This window comes from Scyliorhinus torazame, chromosome 21 (genome assembly GCF_047496885.1).
Source record: "Scyliorhinus torazame isolate Kashiwa2021f chromosome 21, sScyTor2.1, whole genome shotgun sequence".
In the NCBI taxonomy this organism is placed as follows: domain Eukaryota; kingdom Metazoa; phylum Chordata; class Chondrichthyes; order Carcharhiniformes; family Scyliorhinidae; genus Scyliorhinus; species Scyliorhinus torazame.
The window spans coordinates 59,755,829-59,777,817 of NC_092727.1; the positions used below are offsets into that span (position 1 = coordinate 59,755,829).

Here is a 21,989-nt window from a genome sequence, read left to right on the forward strand (position 1 = left end):
ACACATTGACACACTGGCACCCACTGACACACACTGACAAACACACACGCCCACTGACACACACACACACATGAACACACTGACAAGCTGATACACACACACTGACACACACACTGATACACACAATGACACACACACACCTACACTCACCGACACACACACACTGATACACACAATGACACACACACACACTGATACACACAATGACACACACACACACACACATTCTGACACACTGACAAACACAGACACACACACACGCTTTCACACACTAATACACACAGACTCACACACACACGAACACACTGACACTCTGACACACACACACTCTGACATACCCACACAGACACACACACTCTGTCACACACACACAGACACACACACTCTGTCAGACACACTCTGTCACACACACGCAGAAACACACACTCTGACACGCACACACACTCTGTCACACACACACACTGTCACACACACACCGATACACACACACTCACACACTCACACACATCGACACACCCACTGACACACACACACATTGACACACTGACACTCACTGACAAACACACACACCCACTGACACACACACACACACACACTGACAAACACACACACACACAGACATACACACACGAACACACTGACACACACTGACAAGCTGATACACACACACACACTGATACACACACACACTCACCGACACACACACACACTGATACACACAATGACACACACACATGCTGACACACACACACACTCTGACACACACACACACACACGCGCGCGCTGTCACACACTAATACACACAGACACACACACATAAACACACTGAAACACACTGATACACACACACTGACACACACACACATATACTGACACACACACACATACACTGACACTACACACTAAACACACACACATACGCTGACACACAACCGAACACACACTGACACACAAACACTGCACACACATGCTGACACAAACTGACAAACACACACACTGACACACACACTGACACACACACTGACACACACATACACTGACACACACACACATGAACATGTCATTCTGCACACTGATACTCACACACTGACAGACACACTCTGACACACACACACACTGACAGACACATTCTGACACACATACTGACAAACACACTGGCACACACACACTGACACACTCACACAAACACTACACACACACTGACACACACGCTAACACACACTGGCGCACACACAGACACACTGATACAGATACACTCACATACACACACTGACACACAAACACTGACACACACACTGAGACACACACACACTGACACAGACACACACACTGACACACACGCACTACAGACACATTCTGACACACATACTGACAAACACACTCACTGACACACTCGCTGACACACTGACACACACACACTGACAGATACATTCTGACACACTCACTGACACACTCACTGACACGCTCACTGGCTCACTGACACACTCACTGACACGCTCACTGACACACTGGCACACACACACTGACAGGTACATTGTGACACACATACTGACTGGCACGCTCACTGACACACTCGCTGACACACTGACACACACTGACAGATACATTCTGACACACATACTGACTGACATACTCACTGACACACACACTGACACACATACACACTGACACCCACACACACTGACACACACACACTGATACACACACACACTGGCATACATACCCATACACTGACACACACACACTGACACACAAACACACACATTGCCACTCTATGACACACACACACAGCAACACACACAAACACTGACACACATGAACATGCAAAATACATGAACACTGACACACACTGAGGCACATGCTGACACACACATGCGCGCACACACACACACAGTAAAACACACACTGACATGCAAACTCACACTGCCACACAGAGTGACACAAACACTGACACACAAACGCTGGCACACAAAAACACAGTGATACACACACTGGCACACACAGACTAACACACACACAGCTACACAACTTAGACGCACACGCTCAATCACATACCGACACACGCAAACTGACATACAGATAACACACGCTGACACATTAACACATACCGACACACACACTCTGACACACAGATAACACACGCTGACGCACCCGTTAACACACACACACAGGCAGACACATTAACGCACGCACACACTGACATTCACAAAGACCAACATACACATACCGACACACAGACACACACACACACAAGTGAAAACACGCGTGCACATGCGAGCACACACTGACACATTCATACACACACACACTCTCACACGTGCCTTCTTTGCTGCGCTCTGTCCTCAGCTTGTTCCCCCTTAGCGGGAATGCCAGAGCAGTCTGTGGTCAAGGTGAAGATGGTGCAATGTTCTGCTGGTTGCTGCAACTGATTATTTATTGGTGTATGTCAGACACACACATACACTGACACACACACACACTGACACACACACACTGACACACACATACATTGACAAACACACACACTGACACACATTTACACATGCTGACACACACACTGGCACACATACTGACACACTGTCACACACTGACATACTGACACACACACATGGCACAGACACACACTGTCACACACTGTCACACTGACACACACACTGCCACACACTGACACTGACACGCGCACACACTGTCACACACTGACACACACACATACTGACACACTGTCACAGACTGACACACACACATACTGACACACACACACATTGACACGCACACACACACTGGCACGCTGACACACACACACGTTGACACACACACAATGACACACATGTTGACACACACACTGACACACACGTTGACACACAACTGACACACACACAAAGGCATACACGCACACTGACACACCCACTGACACACTGACACAAACACACTGACACAAACCCACACACATTGAACACACACTGCCACACACACTGGTACACACACACACTGACACACACACACAGACACACACTCACTGACACACACACACACACTCACTGGCACACGCGCACTGACACACATACTCACTCACACACTGACACACACACCGACATATACCCATACACTGACACACATACACACACTGACACAAACACCGACATAAACCTACTGGCACACGCAAATACACACATTCCCACACTATGACACACGCACAGACTGACACACACCTACTGACACACACACACTGACAGACACTGAACACACACAGCCACACACAGAAACACTGACACACATGAACAGTGACAAACATGAACACTAACACACACACACTGAGACACATGCTGACACACACATGCACACGCCGGACACACACAGTAACAGACACACTGACACACACACACATTGACACACACATTGACACACACATATACACTGACACACACACGAACACACACACATGAACATGCTGACACACACACGCACTGGCACACACACACAGGCACACACACTGACACACACGCTGACACAAAGTGACAAACACACACCAACACACACACTGACACACACATACTGACACACACACACTGACACACACAGACACACATATAAACACACACACACAAACACACACACACACACACTGACACACACACTGACACACACACACACACACTGACACACACACACACACATGAACTCACACACTCACTGGCACACACGCGCACACACACACAAGAACTACACACACACACTGATACACACACTCTGACACAAACTGACAAACACACACACTGGCACACACTGGCACACTGACAGATACACTCACATACAAACACACACTTACACACACACTGAGACACACACACACTGAGACACGCACACACAGACACACACACTGAGACACGCACACACTGACACAGACGCACACACTGACACACACACATTGACACACACACACGCACACTGATACACACACAGACACACACACACACTGATATACACACACACACTGATATACACACACACACTGACACACATACCCATACACTGACACACATACACTGACACACATACCCATACACTGACACACATATACACACTGACACAAACATACATAGACTGACACACACTCCGATATAAACGTACTGGCACACACACATTGCCACACTATGACACACACATGCACAGACTGACACACACCTACTGACACACAACTGCCACACACACAAACACTGACACACATGAACATGCAAAACACATGAACACTGACACACACACTGAGACACATGCTGACACACACATGCACACACACGGACACACACACTGACACGCAAACACACACTGACATGCAAACTCACGCTGACACACACAGTGACACAAACACTGACACGCACACACACTGACACATTGACACACAAACACGCACACTGACACACACACACACTGGCACACCAAAACACAGTGATACACACACAGACCAACACACACAGCCACACACACTTAAACGCACACGCTCAATCACATACCGACACACACAAACTGACATACAGATAACACACGCTGACGCACCCGTTGACACACACACAGGCAGATACATTAACGCACGCACACACTGACATACACAAAGACCAACATACACATACTGACACTCATACACACACACACACAAGTGAAGACACGTGCGTGCACATGAGAACACACACTGACACATTCATACACACACACTCTCTCACACGTGCCTTTTTTTTATGCGCTCTGTCCTCAGCTTGTTCCCCCTTAGCGGGAATGCCAGAGCAGTCTGTGGCCAAGGTGAAGATGGTGCAATGTTCCACTGGTTGCTGCAACTGATTATTTATTGGTGTATGACAGAGATTTTTTGTTTACTCTAGGAATTCTGGCCGAGCAGTTTGTGCCTGATGGGCCCCACCTGCACCTGTTGAGCGAGGATAGAGAATCCTGGGTCAAACTGATGAACTGGCAGCACAGCACCATGTACCTGTTCTTTGGTATCTCTGGGATTGTCGATATCCTCACACATTCCTCACTCAGGATTCCCATTGGCCTCGATCGCCTGTTCCTTTCACTGGCAGTATTTAATGAAGGTGAGTGACTTCATGCATTACCCGCTCAACACAACAGGTAACACAAACCCCATCACTTTAACCATACGTTAGAAACCAAAAGTTCACCTGGGTAATGCTACTCACTGAACACCACCCCCACATCTGACCCCCCCCCCCCCCCCCCCTCAAACCAACCCCACCCACCACACCAACACCCTTGTGATTAGTCCCATTGTTCCTCAGTATTAATGATCTGTACCTGGATGTGAGGTTGGAGATGGGCCGGGCCCAACGCCCCCCCATGGAGGCTGAACACAGCACTCCTCACCGAGAAGGCATTCGGTGAGAGAATGTCACAAACCATTGGCGGACATGTAACCTTCAATCAGAATGGGGAGATCCCACCCTCTGCATTCTGGGAAGCTCTGAAGGCGGTGATTGTTGTGTATGATGTCTAGCAAGTAATCCACAGAACTGCTGGTGACTTGTCCGAACCTGGATATTGATTAATACGCACATGGTAAGATAATGATCTGATAGAGAGCAGGTTATCACAGAGTTTCTTTATACTCCCCTGGAACTACCCCTATGCACGACTGTCCTCATGTACGTCTTATAACCTTCTGTGGATCACTGGATCTGCCCTGATATATCTGAGTGCCTTGTCACATGACCACTGTATCGAGACCGGATAATGGATCTGTACTGCCACCAGATGGTTGGAGGTCATACCACCAACTATCTACAATATTGTTTACAGGCATATCATCACATTCCCCTTCCTCGGGAAATATTAATGTCTGTTTACAAACATGATTACTATTTTAACTTTATACATTTGCGATATGTATAAACAATATAAACAGGTTTAACTAGGGTGTCCATAAACACCAACGGTCTACAATGTTGTTTACAGGCATATCACCACTGTGATAAGGGGGAAATTATATCTTACCGGGCTCTCAGAGGCAGGAAAGAGAGGGCGGCTGGGCAACATCCGGTTGACACCATATTGGAGGTGGATTGGCGATATTCCATAGCCTCGACAGTGAAGTACTGGCAGAGAGAGAGAAACTACAAATGTAACCTGCTCTCCGCAGGAAAGCAGTGAATCAGCTCCGACTTACACAGGGGACTTTTCATGAGCATAGAAACAAGGCTAGCTGCCTACTGGCTCACCAGTTGAGAAAGTAGGCAGCCTCAAGGGAAACAGGGCAGGTGAAGGACAGGAACGGCAAACTAGTCGCAGCGCCAGACAGGATTAACAAGATCTTTGCAACATTATATTGTGGGCTGTACACCTTCGAGCCTCCAGAGGGGGACTCAAAGATGAAACAGTTCCTCAACAGACTGGACATGCCGGTCGTGGGGAAGGAAAAGAGACGGGGCCTGGAAGCACCACTAGAACTCGGAAAAGTCATGAAGAGTATTAACTCCATTCAGGTGGAGGTGCGCCGAACCTGATGGATTCCCAGTGGACTTCTACCCTGCCGCCAGCCCTGGCTCAAGCCTCGATATCACTGCTCCCACAAAAGGACAAAGACCAAACCGAGTGCGGATCATACAGACCCATCTCACTACTAATCACTGACGCCAAAATCCTGCTGAAGGCCCTGGAGTAGCGGCTAGAGAGCTGCATACCAGAGGTAGTCGTGGAAGGTTAGACGGGCTTTGTCAAGGGCAGAGAGCTCACAGCAAACATCAGGCACCTGCCCAACGAGATCACGATCCCGCCCGGGGAGAGAACACCAGAGGGGGGAGGTGGTAGCAGAGCTTGGGAGGCTGCTGTTCAGACTGACCCAGACCAAATTCTTATACCTGGGCATCCGCGGTAGCATAAGTGGATAGCACTGTGGCTTCACAGCGCCAGGGTCCCAGGTTCGATCCCCCGCTGGGTCACTGTCTATGCGGAGTCTGCACGTTCTTCCCGTGTCTGCGTGGGTTTCCTCTGGGCGCTCTGGTTTCCTCCCACAGTCCAAAGACGTGCAGGTTAGGTGGATTGGCCATGCTAAATTGCCCTTAGTGACCAAAAAGGTTAGGAGGGGTTATTGGGTGACGGGGATAGGGTGGAAGTGAGGGCTTAAGTGGGTCTGTGCAGACTCGATGGGCCGAATGGCCTCCTTCAGTACTGTATGTTCTATGTTCTATGACTGGACACAGATCCACAAATGGAACCTGATGAGTCTGGTGAAAGAAGTAAATAGGGACCTGCAATGTGCAGGGTAGGCGGATTGACCATGCAAAATTACCCCTTAATTGGAAAAAATGAATTGGGTCCTGTAAATTTATGGGGAAAAAAGGGACCTGCAGAGGTGCGACTCGCCCATACTGCCCAGGTTCCTTTTCTTATTCAGATCCGTCCTGATCTTCATCCCCAAGGCCTTCTTCACCGAAGTTGATAAACTAATCATGGCATCTTTCTGTTGGGGGGGGGGGGGGGGGGGGGGGGTGCGTAGGGGGCGGGGGAGAGAGTCTGAGGATTAGGAAGAAGATTCTCCGAAGAAAGAGGAACATGGGAGGCTTGGTCCCCCTGAACCTTCTAGTCTACCACTGAACGGCTACTGTAAAAAGAGTGTGAGGATGGGTCAAGGAACTGGAAGCAGAATAGGTCAGAATGGAGGACAGTTTCTGAGCAGTGGCTATGACCTCACACCCATCCCCCACCACCAGATACTCAAAAAGTCTTGTGCTATTAACCACGCCGAGGAAGGCATACAATGACTGGACTAGTTGAGGCACCAGGGAGTTTGGCAAGCTTGGATGGTATTTATTTCAATGCGAGATGTCTGATAAGCAAGGCAGATGAATTGAGGGCACAAATTAAAACATGGTGGGATGATGTCATTGGTGTCACTGAGACATGGTTGGGGGAGGTGCAGGTTGGCAGCTCAATATTCCAGGATACAGAATCTTCATGCGACATGGGGAAGGAGGTAAAAGAGGAGGGGGTGTTGCCATTTTTATCAGGGAACCAATTACAGCAGTAAGGAGGGATGGCATCTTAGAAGACTCTTCAACTTGACCATATGTGGTAGTCACCACTAGTAGTATATTACATGTATTACAGCACTGCCCGTATATTAGAGGTACAAGGGTAAATCCCTGCCTGCTGGCTCCGCCCAGTAGGTGGTGTATAAATATGTGTGCTGTTCAGTGCTGCAGCCATTCTGGTTCCAGTTACAGGAGGCACAACATCTTGCTCAATAAAGCCTCGATTGTTCCACTATTCTTGTCTTTGTGGTAATCGATAGTGCATCAATTTATTGAGCAAGATTTTTTAAATGATGGATCTCCGCATCAAGCCTGATCGTCTGCAGCTGAGCCCTCAAGCAGCCAATGCTACGTCCGCCTTTGACCACTGGCTAGCCTGCTTCGAAAGTTACCTCAGAACAGCCGCTGAAGAACCCTCGGACTCGCAGAAGCTCCAAGTCCTCTATTCATGGGTGAGCACTGACATTTTTCCTCTCATCCGGGATGCGCCCACCTACTCCAAAGCGATGGAGCTCCTGAAGGGACATTACGTTTGACCAGTCAATCAAGTATACGCCAGGCACCTCCTGTCCACGAGACAGCAACTCCCCGGGGAGTCTCAGGATGATTTCTAGCGTGCCCTGCACATCCTTGGTAGGAACTGTGACTGCCTGGCAGTTTCGGCAGTCCAGCACTCCGAACTTTTAATTTGAGACGCTTACGTCACGGGCATGAAGTCTGCGTACGTCCGCCAGCGGCTACTGGAAGGGGGTACGCTCGATCTTGCGGGAACTAGGCAGCTCGCTAATTCGTTAGAAGTGGCCTCCAGTAATGTTCAGTCCTATGCCCCCGACCGCGCGGCACCCTCGTGGGCATCTTGGACCCCACCAGCTGCCGACTCCAGCTCCCCGCAATCCTGCGCCGCGTGGCAGCCAGCCAACTCTGGGGGGCCCAAGTGTTATTTTTGTGGGCAGAACAAACACCCTAGACGGTGCTGCCTGGCGCGGAGCACAATCTGCAACGGGTGTGGGAAGAAAGGACACTTCACTTCTGTTTCCCAGGCCCGGTCGGTCGCTGCTGTTTCCAGGTCCAGCGATCCTACACCCCCCACGTGCGACCCAGGGGCGCCGCCATTTCCCCCCCCCCCCCCCCCCGCAAGCCACATGCGGCCCATGGACGCGACTTTGGACGGCGCCTCAGGACCCCTGCTCGTCTGGCTGTTCATCGCCTGCCGCTAACTCCGTCACCGCTGACCAGCCCGGGACCTCCCAGCATCTGCCGCAGCTCGCCTCTATCACCCTGGATCAGTCCCGGCCCCGCAACCTCGCGACCGCGTCGACGACAGTGAAGATCGATGGGCACGAGACGACCTGCCTCTTTGACTCCGGGAGAACCGAGAGCTTCATCCACCCCACTACGGTAGGTAAGGCGCTGCTCCCTCCCGGTACACCCCGTCACCCAGAAAATCTCCCTGGCCTCCGGATCCCATTCTGTAGAAATCCGGGGGTACTGCATCGCGACCCTCATCGTCCAAGGCATAGAGTTCAGCAGCTTCCGGCTCTACGTCCTCCCCCACCTCTGCGCTGCCCTGTTACTCGGCCTGGATTTTAAGTGCCATCTCCAAAGCCTAACTTTAAAATTCGGCTGAACCCCTACCCCCCTCACCGTCTGCGGCCTCACGATCCTTAAGGTTGATTCACCTTCTCCGTTTGCGAACCTCACCCCGGATTACAAACCCGTCGCCACTAGGAGTAGACGGTTCAGTGTCCAGGACAGGACCTTCATCAGGTCGGAGGTCAACAGCTTCTGCGGGAAAGGGTCATTGAGGCCAGCAACAGCCCCTGGAGAGCTCAAGTGATGGTAGTGAAGACTGAGGAGAAGCACAGGATGGTCATTGACTACAGTCAGATCACCAACCGGTACACGCAGCTCGACGCGTAACCCCTCCCATGCATATCTGACATGGTCAATCAGATTGCGCAGTATCGAGTCTTTTCCACAGTGGACTTGAAGTCCGCCTACCACCAGCTCCCCATCCGCCTGGAGGACCAAAACACTGCCTTCGAAGCAGATGGCCACCTCTATCCCTTCGGCGTCACTAAAGGGGTCTCGGTCTTTCAGCGAGAGATGGACCGAATGGTTGACCGGTACGAACTGCGGGCCACCTTCCCGTACCTAGACAACGTCACCAACTGCGGCCACGATCAGCAGGACCACGACGAAAACCTCAAAAAATTCCTCCAGATCGCCAAACTCCTTAATCTCACATACAATAAGGAGAAATGTGTGTTCCGCACCAACCGCTTAGCCATCCTTGGCTATGTCGTGGAAAATGGAGTCCTAGGGCCCAACCCTGACCACATGCACCCCCTCCTGGAACTCCCTCTCCCCCACTGCCCCAAGGCCCTGAAACGATGCCTGGGGTTTTTCTCCTATTACGCCCAGTGGATCCCTAATTATGCGGACAATTCCCGCCTACTCATCAAGTCCACAGTTTTCCCCTGGCGGCTGAGGCCCGCCAGGCCGTCAACCGCATCAAGGCAGACATCAGCAAGGCCACGATGCATGCGGTCGACGCATCGGACGTAGCTCTGGCCGCCACCCTCAACCAGGCGGGCAGGCCCGTGGCCTTCTTTTCCTGCACCCTCCATGCCTCCGAAATTCGGCACTCCTCTGTCGAAAAGGAGGCCCAAGCCATTGTGGAAGCTGTGCGACATTGGAGGCATTACCTGGCCGGCAGGAGATTCACTCTCCTCACTGACCAACGGTCGGTTGCCTTCATGTTTAATAACACACAGCGGGGTAAGATCAAAAATGACAAGATCTTGAGATGGAGGATCGAGCTCTCCACCTATAACTATGAGATCTTGTATCGCCCGGGGAAGCTCAACGAGCCCCCTGATGCCCTATCCCGCGGTACATGTGCCAGCACACAGGTGGACCGGCTCTCTCCACTATGACCTCTGCCACCTGGGGGTCACCCGGTTCTTCCATTTCATCAAGGCCCGCAACCTTCCCTACTCCATTGAGGAGATCAGGACCGTCACCAGAGACTGCCAAGTCTGCGCAGAGTACAAGCCGCACTTCTACCGGCCAGATAGAGCGCACCTGGTGAAGGCCTCCCACCCCTTTGAACGCCTCAGCGTGGACTTCAAAGGGCCCCTCCCCTCCACCGGCTGCAACACGTATTTCCTGAACGTGATTGATGAGTACTCCCGGTTCTCTTTCGCCATCCCATGCCCCGATACGACTTCCGCCACAGTAATCAAAGCCCTGCACAGCATCTTCACTCTGTTCGGTTTCCCCACCTATATACACAGTGATCGGAGATCCTCTTTCATGAGCGATGAGCTGCGTCAGTTCCTGCTCAGCAAGGGCGTCGCCTCGAGCAGGATGACCAGCTACAACCCCCGGGGAAATGATCAGGTGGAGAGGAAGGACGGGACGGTCTGGAAGGCCGTCCTACTAGCCCTGCAGTCTAAATATCTCCCGGTCTCCCGCTGGCAGGAGGTCCTCCCCGACGCGCTCCACTCCATCCGTTCACTCCTCTGCACCGCGACCAATGAGACCCCTCATGAACGTGTGTTTGCCTTCCCTAGGAGGCCCACCTCCGGGGTCTCGCTCCCAACATGGCTGACAGTTCCTGGAGGTGTCTTCCTCCGGAAGCATGTCCGGACCCATAAGTCGGACCCCTTGGTCGAAAAAGTCCAACTCTTACATGCAAACCCGCAGTATGCCTACGTGGCACACCCTGACGGGCGCCAAGACACAGTCTCCCTCCGCGACCTGGCACCCGCGGGATCCCCACCCACGACCCCCGACCTGACACCCCCCGGTTGCCTCATTCACCCCTACGCCACTCACCCTCCCTCCAGCGGACCTCACCGCAGCCCCCACCCCAGCAGGATCCGTCCTCCCACTGGATCCACTCAGGGGTGACGAAGACAAGGACAACACGCTCCCGGAGTCGCAGGTGACCAAGTTGGTGCTCACATCACCACCAGGACTGCGGCAATCGCAGAGGAGGGTCAAGGCCCCCAACAGACTTAACTTGTAATGTTTTCCACCACCCACGCCGGACTCTATTTTAAACAGGGGATGAATGTGATAGTCACCACTCGTAGTATATTACATATATTACGGCACTGCCCGTATATTAGAGGTACAAGGGTAGATTACAGGGCCAACATTGTCTTGTTCTTTAGGCTGGCCGATATGAATTTTTTTTTAACAAACATTTTATTAAGGCATTTATGGTTTTATAACAACAAAAGATACAAATACAAATGTAAACATAATTCATGTTTACAGTACAGTAAAGTGGGTGTGCGGGAAATAGTTTAGTTTAGGCAGGATCAGCGAGGAGTGAACGGATGGAGTGGAGCGCGTCGGGGAGGACCTCCCCAACCAACAACACACACAATTCCCAAGTCCCTCCATCTCCTCTCGCTGATCCTGCCTAAACTAAACTGTTTCCCCCTACCTCCCCTCATCCCCTAACCAACCCCCCCACCCCCACTTTACTGTACCTGCTAATAGTTTAGTTTTCCCCAAAGAAGTCGATAAATGGCTGCCACCTCCGAACGAACCCTAACATTGATCCTCTCAGGGTGAACTTAATTTTCTTAAGCATGAGAAACCCGGCCATGTTGCTAACCCATATCCACGATTTCTGGGGGTTCCAGTCCCTCCAGGGTAATAGGATCCAACTCCGGGCTACCAAGGATACAAAGGCCAAAACGTCAGCCTTTCTCGCCCCCTGGACTCCTGGGTCTTCCAACACTCCAAAAATTGCCACCTCTGGACTCGGCGCCACCCTCGTTTTTAGCACCATGGGCATGACATCGGCAAATCCCTGCCAAAAGCCCCTAAGCTTTGGACATGCCCAAAACATGTGAACATGATTTGCGGGCTCTCCTATACACCTCATACCCCTGTCCTCCACCCCAAAAAACCTGCTCATCTGGGCCACCGTCACGTGTGCCCAGTGAACCATCTTTGAATTGAATCGTGAATGATGTACTACATCTAGTTTAAATAATTTATTATGAAACAACTGTGTAGTAAAGATAATTGGAATAAATTAATAACAAACTACTAATACTAGCTAATTATTACAGAGCTACTGCAAAATACGTCTAGCCACCAATGCAACTTACTGCCAACTCCCTCAGGGCACAGAGCCGCAGGGTAGACTTACATTGTCACACTGCTGGTCGGAGGTCATGTATAATATATACAGAATTGTTTTATGCATATCATCACAAACATGTCCCAAACAAGAAAAAGGGTGGTACCAACAAATCCAGTCAACCTTGGATATTGAGGGATCGCCAGCATTGGATAAAGAGAAAAAGGGAGGCTTATGGAAGATATTGAGAACTCAAAACAGCAGAAGTCCTAGAGGCATATAGAACATGCAAGAGGGAATTTAAAAAGGAAATTAAGGGAACAAAAAGGGGTCACACTGGTAGGCAAAATAAAGGAAGTTGTTTTACAAGTACATTAAAGGTAGAAGGATAACTAGGGAAAGAGTAGGGCCCATTACAGACCACAGTGGTAATTTGTGTGTGGAGCCAGAGGATGTAGACAGGGTTCTAAATGAATACATTGTGTCGGTGTTTGCTAATGAAAGGGCTGGAGTGGGTATAGAAATCAGGGTGAAAGACTGTGATAAAATTAAAGAGATTGACATAGACAGAGAGGAGGTTCTGAGTGGCCTGGCGGGTTTAAAGGTAGACAAATATTCAGGGCCAGATGAAATGTCTGACAAATCTGTTAGAGTTCTTTGAAGAAGTAACCAGGAAGTTAGACAAAGAGGAACTAGTGGATGTGATTTATTTAGATTTCCAGAAGGCCTTTGACAAGGTGCCACATAGGAGACTGTTAAATAAGTTAAGAGCCCATGGTGTTCAGGGTAAGATCCTGGCATGGATTGAAGATTGGCTGACTGGCAGAAGGCAGAGAGTGGGGATAAAGGGGTCTTTTTCAGAATGACAGCCGGTGACTAGTGATGTGCCTCAGGGGTCTGTACTGGGACCACAACTTTCACAATGTACATTAATAATTTGGAAGAAGATACTGAAGGCACTGTTGCTAAGTTTGCAGATGATACAAAGATCTATAGAGGGACAGGTAGTATTGAGGAAGCAAGTGGGCTGCAGAAGGGTTTGGACAGGCAAGGAGAGTGGGCAATGAAGTGGCAAATGAAATACAATGTGGAAAAGTGTGAGGTTATGCACTTTGGAAGGAGAAATGGAGGCATAGACTATTTTCTAAATGGGGAAATACTTAGGAAATCAGAAGCACAAAGGGACTTGGGAGTCCTTGTTCACAATTCTCTTAAGATTAACGTGCAAGTTCAGTCGGCAGTTAGGAAGACAAATGCAATGTTAGCATTCATGTCGAGAGGGCGAGAATACAAGACCAGGGCTGTACTTCTGAGGCTATATAAAGCTCTGGTCAGACCTCATTTGGAGTATGTGAGCAGTTTTGGGCCCCGTTTTTTATCATAGAATTTACAGTGCAGAAGGAGACCATTCGGCCCATCGAGTCTGCACCGGCTCTTGGAAAGAGCACCCTACCCAAGGTCAACACCGCCACCCTATCCCCATAACCCAGTAACCCCACCCAACACTAAGGGCAATTTTTGGACACTAAGGGCAATTTATCATGGCCAATCCACCTAACCTGCACATCTTTGGACTGTGGGAGGAAACCGGAGCACCCGGAGGAAACCCACGCACACACGGGGAGGATGTGCAGACTCCGCACAGACAGTGACCCAAGCTGGAATCGAACCTGGGACTCTGGAGCTGTGAAGCAATTGTGCTATCCACAAGGCTACCGTGCTGCCCGTATCTAAGGAAGGATGTGCTGGCCTTGAAAAGGGTCCAGAGGAGGTTCACAAGAATGATCCCTGGAATGAAGAGCTTGTCGTATGAGGAACGGTTGAGGACTCTGGATCTGTACTCATTGGAGTTTAGAAGGATGAGGGGGGATCTTATTGAAACTTACAGGATACTGCGAGGCCTGGATAGAGTGGACGTGGAGAGGATTTTCCATTTGCAGCAAAAACTAGAATCAGAGGACTCAATCTCAGACTAAAGGGATGATCCTTTATAACAGAAATGAGGCAGAATTTCTCCAGCCACAGGGCGGTGAATATGTGGAACTCTTTGCCGCAGAAGGCTGTGGAGGCCAAATCACTGAGTGTCTTTAAGACAGAGATAGATAGGTTCTTAATTAATAAGGGGATCAGGGGTTGTGGGGAGAAGGCAGGAGAATGGGGACGAGAAAAATATCAGCCATGACTGAATGGCGGAGCAGACTCGATGGGCCGAGTGGCCTAATTTTGCTCCTATGTCTTATGGTGTCCCAGGCTGCTCAGTGAGGCAAGGGAGAAAATAGTAGGGGCACTGGCAATAATTTTCAATTCCTCTCTGGCCACAGGAGAGGTGCTGCAGGATTGGAGGATAGCCAATGTGGTACCGTTATTCAAAAGGGAGGAAGGGATAAACCAGGAAACTACAGGCCAGTCAGTCTAACCTCAGTGGTGGGAAAACTATTGGAAGCAATTTTGAGAGACTGAATAAATCTGCATTTGGAGAGGCAGGGATTAATCAAGAACAGTCAGCGTGGTTTTGTTAAAGTGAGGTCAGGTCTGTCCAACTTGATTGAATTTTTCGAAGATGTGGCCAGATGAGAGAAATGCATTTGACGTAGTCTACTTGGACTTCAGCAAGGCTTAGGCCCCACATGGGAGACTGATAGCAAACACAAGAGCCCATGGGATCCAATAGAATTTGGCAAATTAGATCCAGAATTAGCTGACTGGGAGGAAGTAGAGAATGATGATCAAGGGGTATTTTTCTGACTGAAATCCTGTGTTCAGTGGGGTCCCACAGGGCTCAGTGTTGGGGCTCTTGCTGTTTGTGGTTTATAGAAATGATTTAGATATGAATGTAGGAGGGTTGATCAGTAAGTTTGCGGATGATCCGAAAATTGGTGGGGTGGTAAATTGTGAGGAGGATAGACTTTGATTACAGGAGAAAATAGACGGGCTGGTCAGTGGCAAATGGAATTCAATCCGGATAAGTGTGAGGTGATGCACTTGGGCAGGACAAACAGGGCAAGGGAATACAGGATAAACGGCAGGACCTTGGGAAGCACCAAGGATCAGAGGGATCTTGGTGTGCATGTACACCGGTCCCTTAAGATAGCAGAGTAGTTGGATACAGTGGTTAAGAAGGCATATGGTAAACTTGCCTTTATTAGTTGAGGCATAAAGTTTAAGAGTAGGGAGGTTATGCTGGAACTGTATAAAATGTTGGTTAGGCCACAGCTAGAGTATTGTGTGCAGTTCTGGAATCCACATTACAGGAGGGACGTGATGGCACTGGAAAGGGTGCAGAGGAGGTCTACCGTGATGTTGCCTGGCTGGAGAGTTTCAGTTATGAAGATAAATTGGATAGTCTTAAATTGTTTTCCTTGGAGCAAAGGAGACTGAGGGGGGGCATGATAAAATTATAAGGGGCATAGATAGAGTAGACAGGAACAAATTGTCCCCCTTAGTGGAGGGATCAATGACCAGAGCATAGATTTAAGGTAAGTGGCAGGAGGTTTAGAGGGGATGTGAGGAAAAACATTTTACCCAAAGGGTGGTGGGAGTTTGGAATTCACTGTCTGAAAGGGCAGTGGAGGCAGAGACCCTCAGAACATTTAAGAAGCACTTGAGATCCCAGGGCAGACAAGGCTATGAAACAAGTGCTGAATAAAAGTATCAATTATCTGCCAACTTAGTTTCACCCTTATAAATTTGCAGAATTGTTATGGTGCAGCAGGAGGCCATTCGGACCAGTGTGTCTGCACTAGCTCTACAAACAAGCACCATGACTTAGTGCCATTCTCCTGCCTTTGACCCGTACCCCTGCACATTGTCTCCATTCAAGTAAACATCCAATGCCCTCTTGAATGCTTCAATTGAACCTGCCTCCACAACACTTCCAGACACATTACAGACTTAAATCACTCATTGTGTGAAAAGGTTTTCTCTCACATCACATTCGCTTCTTTTGTAAATCACTTTAAATTTGTGCCCTCTCATTCTAGGGACTGGTTTAGCACACTGGGCTAAATCGCTGGCTTTGAAAGCAGACCAAGGCAGGCCAGCAGCACGGTGCAATTCCCGTACTAGCCTTCCCGAACAGGCGCCGGAATGTGGTGACTAGGGGCTTTTCACAGTAACTTCATTTGAAGCCTACATGTGACAATAAGCGATTTTCATTTTGTTTCATTTGATTCTTTTACAAGCGGGAACGGTTTCTCCCTATTTACTCTGTCCAGCCCCCTCATAATTTTGAACATCTCTATCAGATCTCCTCTTAGCCTTCTTCTCTCAAAGGAGAACAGACCCAACCTCTCCAATCTATGTTGATACATGACGTTTCTCATCCCTGGAAACATTCTTGTAAACTATTCTTTTTTTTTAATAAATATTTTATTGAAAATTTTTGGTCAACCAACACAGTACATTGTGCATCCTTTACACAATATTATAACAACACAAATAACAATGACCTATTTTATAAACAAAAAATGAATAAATAATAAATAACAAAAATGAAAACTAGCCCTAATTGGCAACTGCCTTATCACAAGTAACACTCTCCAAAAATATAATTTAACAGTCCAATATATAATTATCTGTCGCAACGACCTATACATATTATACAGTATATATTAACAACCCTGAGAGTCCTTCTGGTTCCTCCTCCCCCCCTCCCCCCTCCCCCACCCCCACCCCCGATCCTGGGCTGCAGCTGCTGCCTTCTTTTTTCCATTCCATCTATCTTTCTGCGAGGTATTCGACGAACGGTTGCCACCGCCTGGTGAACCCTTGAGCCGACCCCCTTAGAACGAATTTAATCCGCTCTAGCTTTATAAACCCTGCCATGTCATTTATCCAGGTCTCCACCCCCGGGGGCTTGGCTTCTTTCCACATTAACAATATCATGCGCCGGGCTACTAGGGACGCAAAGGCCAAAACATCGGCCTTTCTCGCCTCCTGCACTCCCGGCTCTTGTGCAACCCCAAATATAGCCAACCCCCAGCTTGGTTCGACCCGGACCCCCACTACTTTTGAAAGCACCTTTGTCACCCCCATCCAAAACCCCTGTAGTGCCGGGCATGACCAAAACATATGGGTATGATTTGCTGGGCTTCTCGGGCACCTCGCACACCTATCCTCCACCCCAAAAAATTTACTGAGCCGTGCTCCAGTCATATGCGCCCTGTGCAATACCTTAAACTGAATCAGGCTTAGTCTGGCACACGAGGACGACGAGTTTACCCTGCTTAGGGCATCTGCCCACAGCCCCTCCTCGATCTCCTCCCCCAGCTCTTCTTCCCATTTCCCTTTTAGTTCATCTACCATAGTCTCCCCTTCGTCCCTCATTTCCCTATATATATCTGACACCTTACCATCCCCCACCCATGTCTTTGAGATCACTCTGTCCTGCACCTCTTGTGTCGGGAGCTGCGGGAATTCCCTCACCTGTTGCCTCCCAAAAGCCCTCAGTTGCATATACCTGAATGCATTCCCTTAGGGCAACCCATATTTCTCGGTCACCGCTCCCAGACTCGCGAACTTCCCATCCACAAACAGATCTTTCATTTGCGTTATTCCTGCTCTTTGCCACATTCCATATCCCCCATCCATTCCCCCCGGGGCAAACCTATGGTTGTTTCTTATCGGGGACCCCCCCCAAGGCTCCAGTCTTTCCCCTATGCCATCTCCACTGTCCCCAAATCTTCAGTGTAGCCACCACCACGGGCTTGTGGTGTAGTTCCTCGGTGAGAACGGCAATGGGGCTGTCACCATAGCCTGTAGGCTAGTCCCCCTACAGGACGCCCTCTCTAATCTCTTCCACGCCGCTCCCTCCTCCTCTCCCATCCACTTACTCACCATTGAAATATTAGCGGCCCAATAATACTCACTTAGGCTCGGTAGTGCCAGCCCCCCCCTATCTCTGCTACGCTGTAAGAATCCCTTCCTCACTCTCGGGGTCTTCCCAGCCCACACAAAACCCATGATGCTCTTTTCAATCCTTTTAAAAAAAGCCTTCGTGATCACCACTGGGAGGCACTGAAACACAAAGAGGAATCTCGGGAGGACCACCATCTTAACCGCCTGCACCCTCCCTGCCAGTGACAGGGATACCATATCCCATCTCTTGAAATCCTCCTCCATTTGTTCCACCAACCGCGTTAAATTTAACCTATGCAATGTGCCCCAATTCTTGGCTATCTGGATCCCCAGGTAATGAAAGTCCCTTGTTACCTTCCTCAACGGTAGGTCCTCTATTTCTCTACTCTGCTCCCCTGGATGCACCACAAACAACTCACTTTTCCCCATGTTCAATTTATACCCTGAAAAATCCCCAAACTCCCCAAGTATCCGCATTATTTCTGGCATCCCCTCCGCCGGGTCTGCCACGTATAGTAGCAAATCGTCCGCATACAAAGATACCCGGTGTTCTTCTCCTCCTCTAAGTACTCCCCTCCACTTGTTGGAACCCCTCAACGCTATCGCCAGGGGCTCAATCGCCAGTGCAAACAATAATGGGGACAGAGGGCATCCCTGCCTTGTCCCTCTATGGAGCCGAAAATATGCAGATCCCCGTCCATTCGTGACCACGCTCGCCATCGGGGCCCTATACAACAGCTGCACCCATCTAACATACCCCTCTCCAAAACCAAATCTCCTCAACACCTCCCACAAATAATCCCACTCCACTCTATCAAATGCTTTCTCGGCATCCATCGCCACTACTATCTCCGTTTCCCCCTCTGGTGGGGCCATCATCATTACCCCTAACAGCCTCCGTATATTCGTGTTCAGCTGTCTCCCCTTCACAAACCCAGTTTGGTCCTCGTGGACCACCCCCGGGACACATTCCTCTATTCTCATTGCCATTACCTTGGCCAGGATCTTGGCATCTACATTTAGGAGGGAAATAGGTCTATAGGACCCGCATTGTAGCGGGTCCTTTTCCTTCTTTAAGAGAAGCGATATCGTTGCTTCAGACATAGTCGGGGGCAGTTGTCCCCTTTCCTTTGCCTCATTAAAGGTCCTCGTCAATACCGGGGCGAGCAAGTCCACACATTTTCTATAGAATTCGACTGGGAATCCATCCGGTCCCGGGGCCTTTCCCGCCTGCATGCTTCTAATTCCTTTCACCACTTCTTCTACCTCGATCTGTGCTCCCAGTCCCACCCTTTCCTGCTCTTCCACCTTGGGAAATTCCAGCCGATCCAAGAAGCCCATCATTCTCTCCCTCCCATCCGGGGGTTGAGCTTCATATAATTTTTTATAAAATGTCTTGAACACTCCATTCACTCTCTCCGCTCCCCGCTCCATCTCTCCTTCCTCATCCCTCACTCCCCCTATTTCCCTCGCTGCTCCCCTTTTCCTCAATTGGTGTGCCAGCAACCTGCTCGCCTTCTCCCCATATTCGTACTGTACACCCTGTGCCTTCCTCCATTGTGCCTCTGCAGTGCCCGTAGTCAGCAAGTCAAGTTCTACATGTAGCCTTTGCCTTTCCCTGTACAGTCCCTCCTCCGGTGCTTCCGCATATTGTCTGTCCACCCTCAAAAGTTCTTGCAGCAACCGCTCCCGTTCCTTACTCTCCTGCTTCCCTTTATGTGCCCTTATTGATATCAGCTCCCCTCTATCCACCACCTTCAGCGCCTCCCAGACCACTCCCACCTGGACCTCCCCATTATCATTGAGTTCCAAGTACTTTTCAATGCACCCCCTCACCCTTAGACACACACCCTCATCTGCCATTAGTCCCATGTCCATTCTCCAGGGTGGGCGCCCTCCTGTTTCCTCCCCTATCTCCAAGTCCACCCAGTGTGGAGCGTGATCCAAAATGGCTATAGCCGTATACTCCGTTCCCCTCACCTTCGGGATCAACGCCCTTCCCAGCACAAAAAAGTCTATTCGCGAGTAGACTTTATGGACATAGGAGAAAAACGAGAACTCCTTACTCCTAGGTCTGCTAAATCTCCACGGGTCTACACCTCCCATCTGCTCCATAAAATCTTTAAGTACCTTGGCTGCTGCCGGCCTCCTTCCAGTCCTGGACTTCGACCTATCCAGCCCTGGTTCCAACACCGTATTAAAATCTCCCCCCATTATCAGCTTTCCCATCTCTAGGTCCGGAATGCGTCCTAGCATCCGCCTCATAAAATTGGCATCATCCCAGTTCGGGGCATATACGTTTACCAAAACCACCGTCTCCCCCTGTAGTTTGCCACTCACCATCACGTATCTGCCCCCGTTATCCGCCACTATAGTCTTTGCCTCGAACATTATCTGCTTCCCCACTAATATAGCCACCCCCCTGTTTTTCGCATCTAGCCCCGAATGGAACACCTGCCCCACCCATCCTTTGCGTAGCCTAACCTGGTCTATCAGTTTCAGGTGCGTTTCCTGTAACATAACCACATCTGCCTTAAGTTTCTTAAGGTGTGCGAGTACCCGTGCCCTCTTTATCGTCCCGTTCAGCCCTCTCACATTCCACGTGATCAGCCGGGTTGGGGGGCTTCCTACCCCCCCCCTTGTCGATTAGCCATCCCCTTTTTCCAGCTCCTCACCCGGTTCCCACGCAGCTGTATCTCCCCCAGGCGGTGCCCCCCCACCCATCCCCTCCCATACCAGCTCCCCCCTCTCCCCAGCAGCAGCAACCCAGTAATTCCCCCCTCCCACCCCCCCCCCCCCGCTAGATCCCCCGCTAGCATAATTACTCCCCCCATGTTGCTCCCAGAAGTCAGCAAACTCTGGCCGACCTCGGCTTCCCCCCGTGACCTCGGCTCGCACCGTGCGACGCCCCCTCCTTCCTGCTTCTCTATTCCCGCCATGATTATCATAGCGCGGGAACCAAGCCCGCGCTTCTCCCTTGGCCCCGC

The 21,989-nt window shown here is 50.0% G+C and overlaps 1 protein-coding gene across 1 annotated transcript in view; it reads left to right on the forward strand.

Moving 5' to 3' along the window:
- The window catches only part of tmem45b (transmembrane protein 45B), a 119,033-nt gene that overhangs the window by 59,312 nt on the left and 37,732 nt on the right, over window positions 1–21,989 (forward strand). Inside the window, exon 3 of the mRNA XM_072486846.1 lies at window positions 4,872–5,084. Coding sequence (XP_072342947.1) covers window positions 4,872–5,084 — 213 coding nt within the window. The remainder of the gene's footprint in view (window positions 1–4,871; window positions 5,085–21,989) is intronic.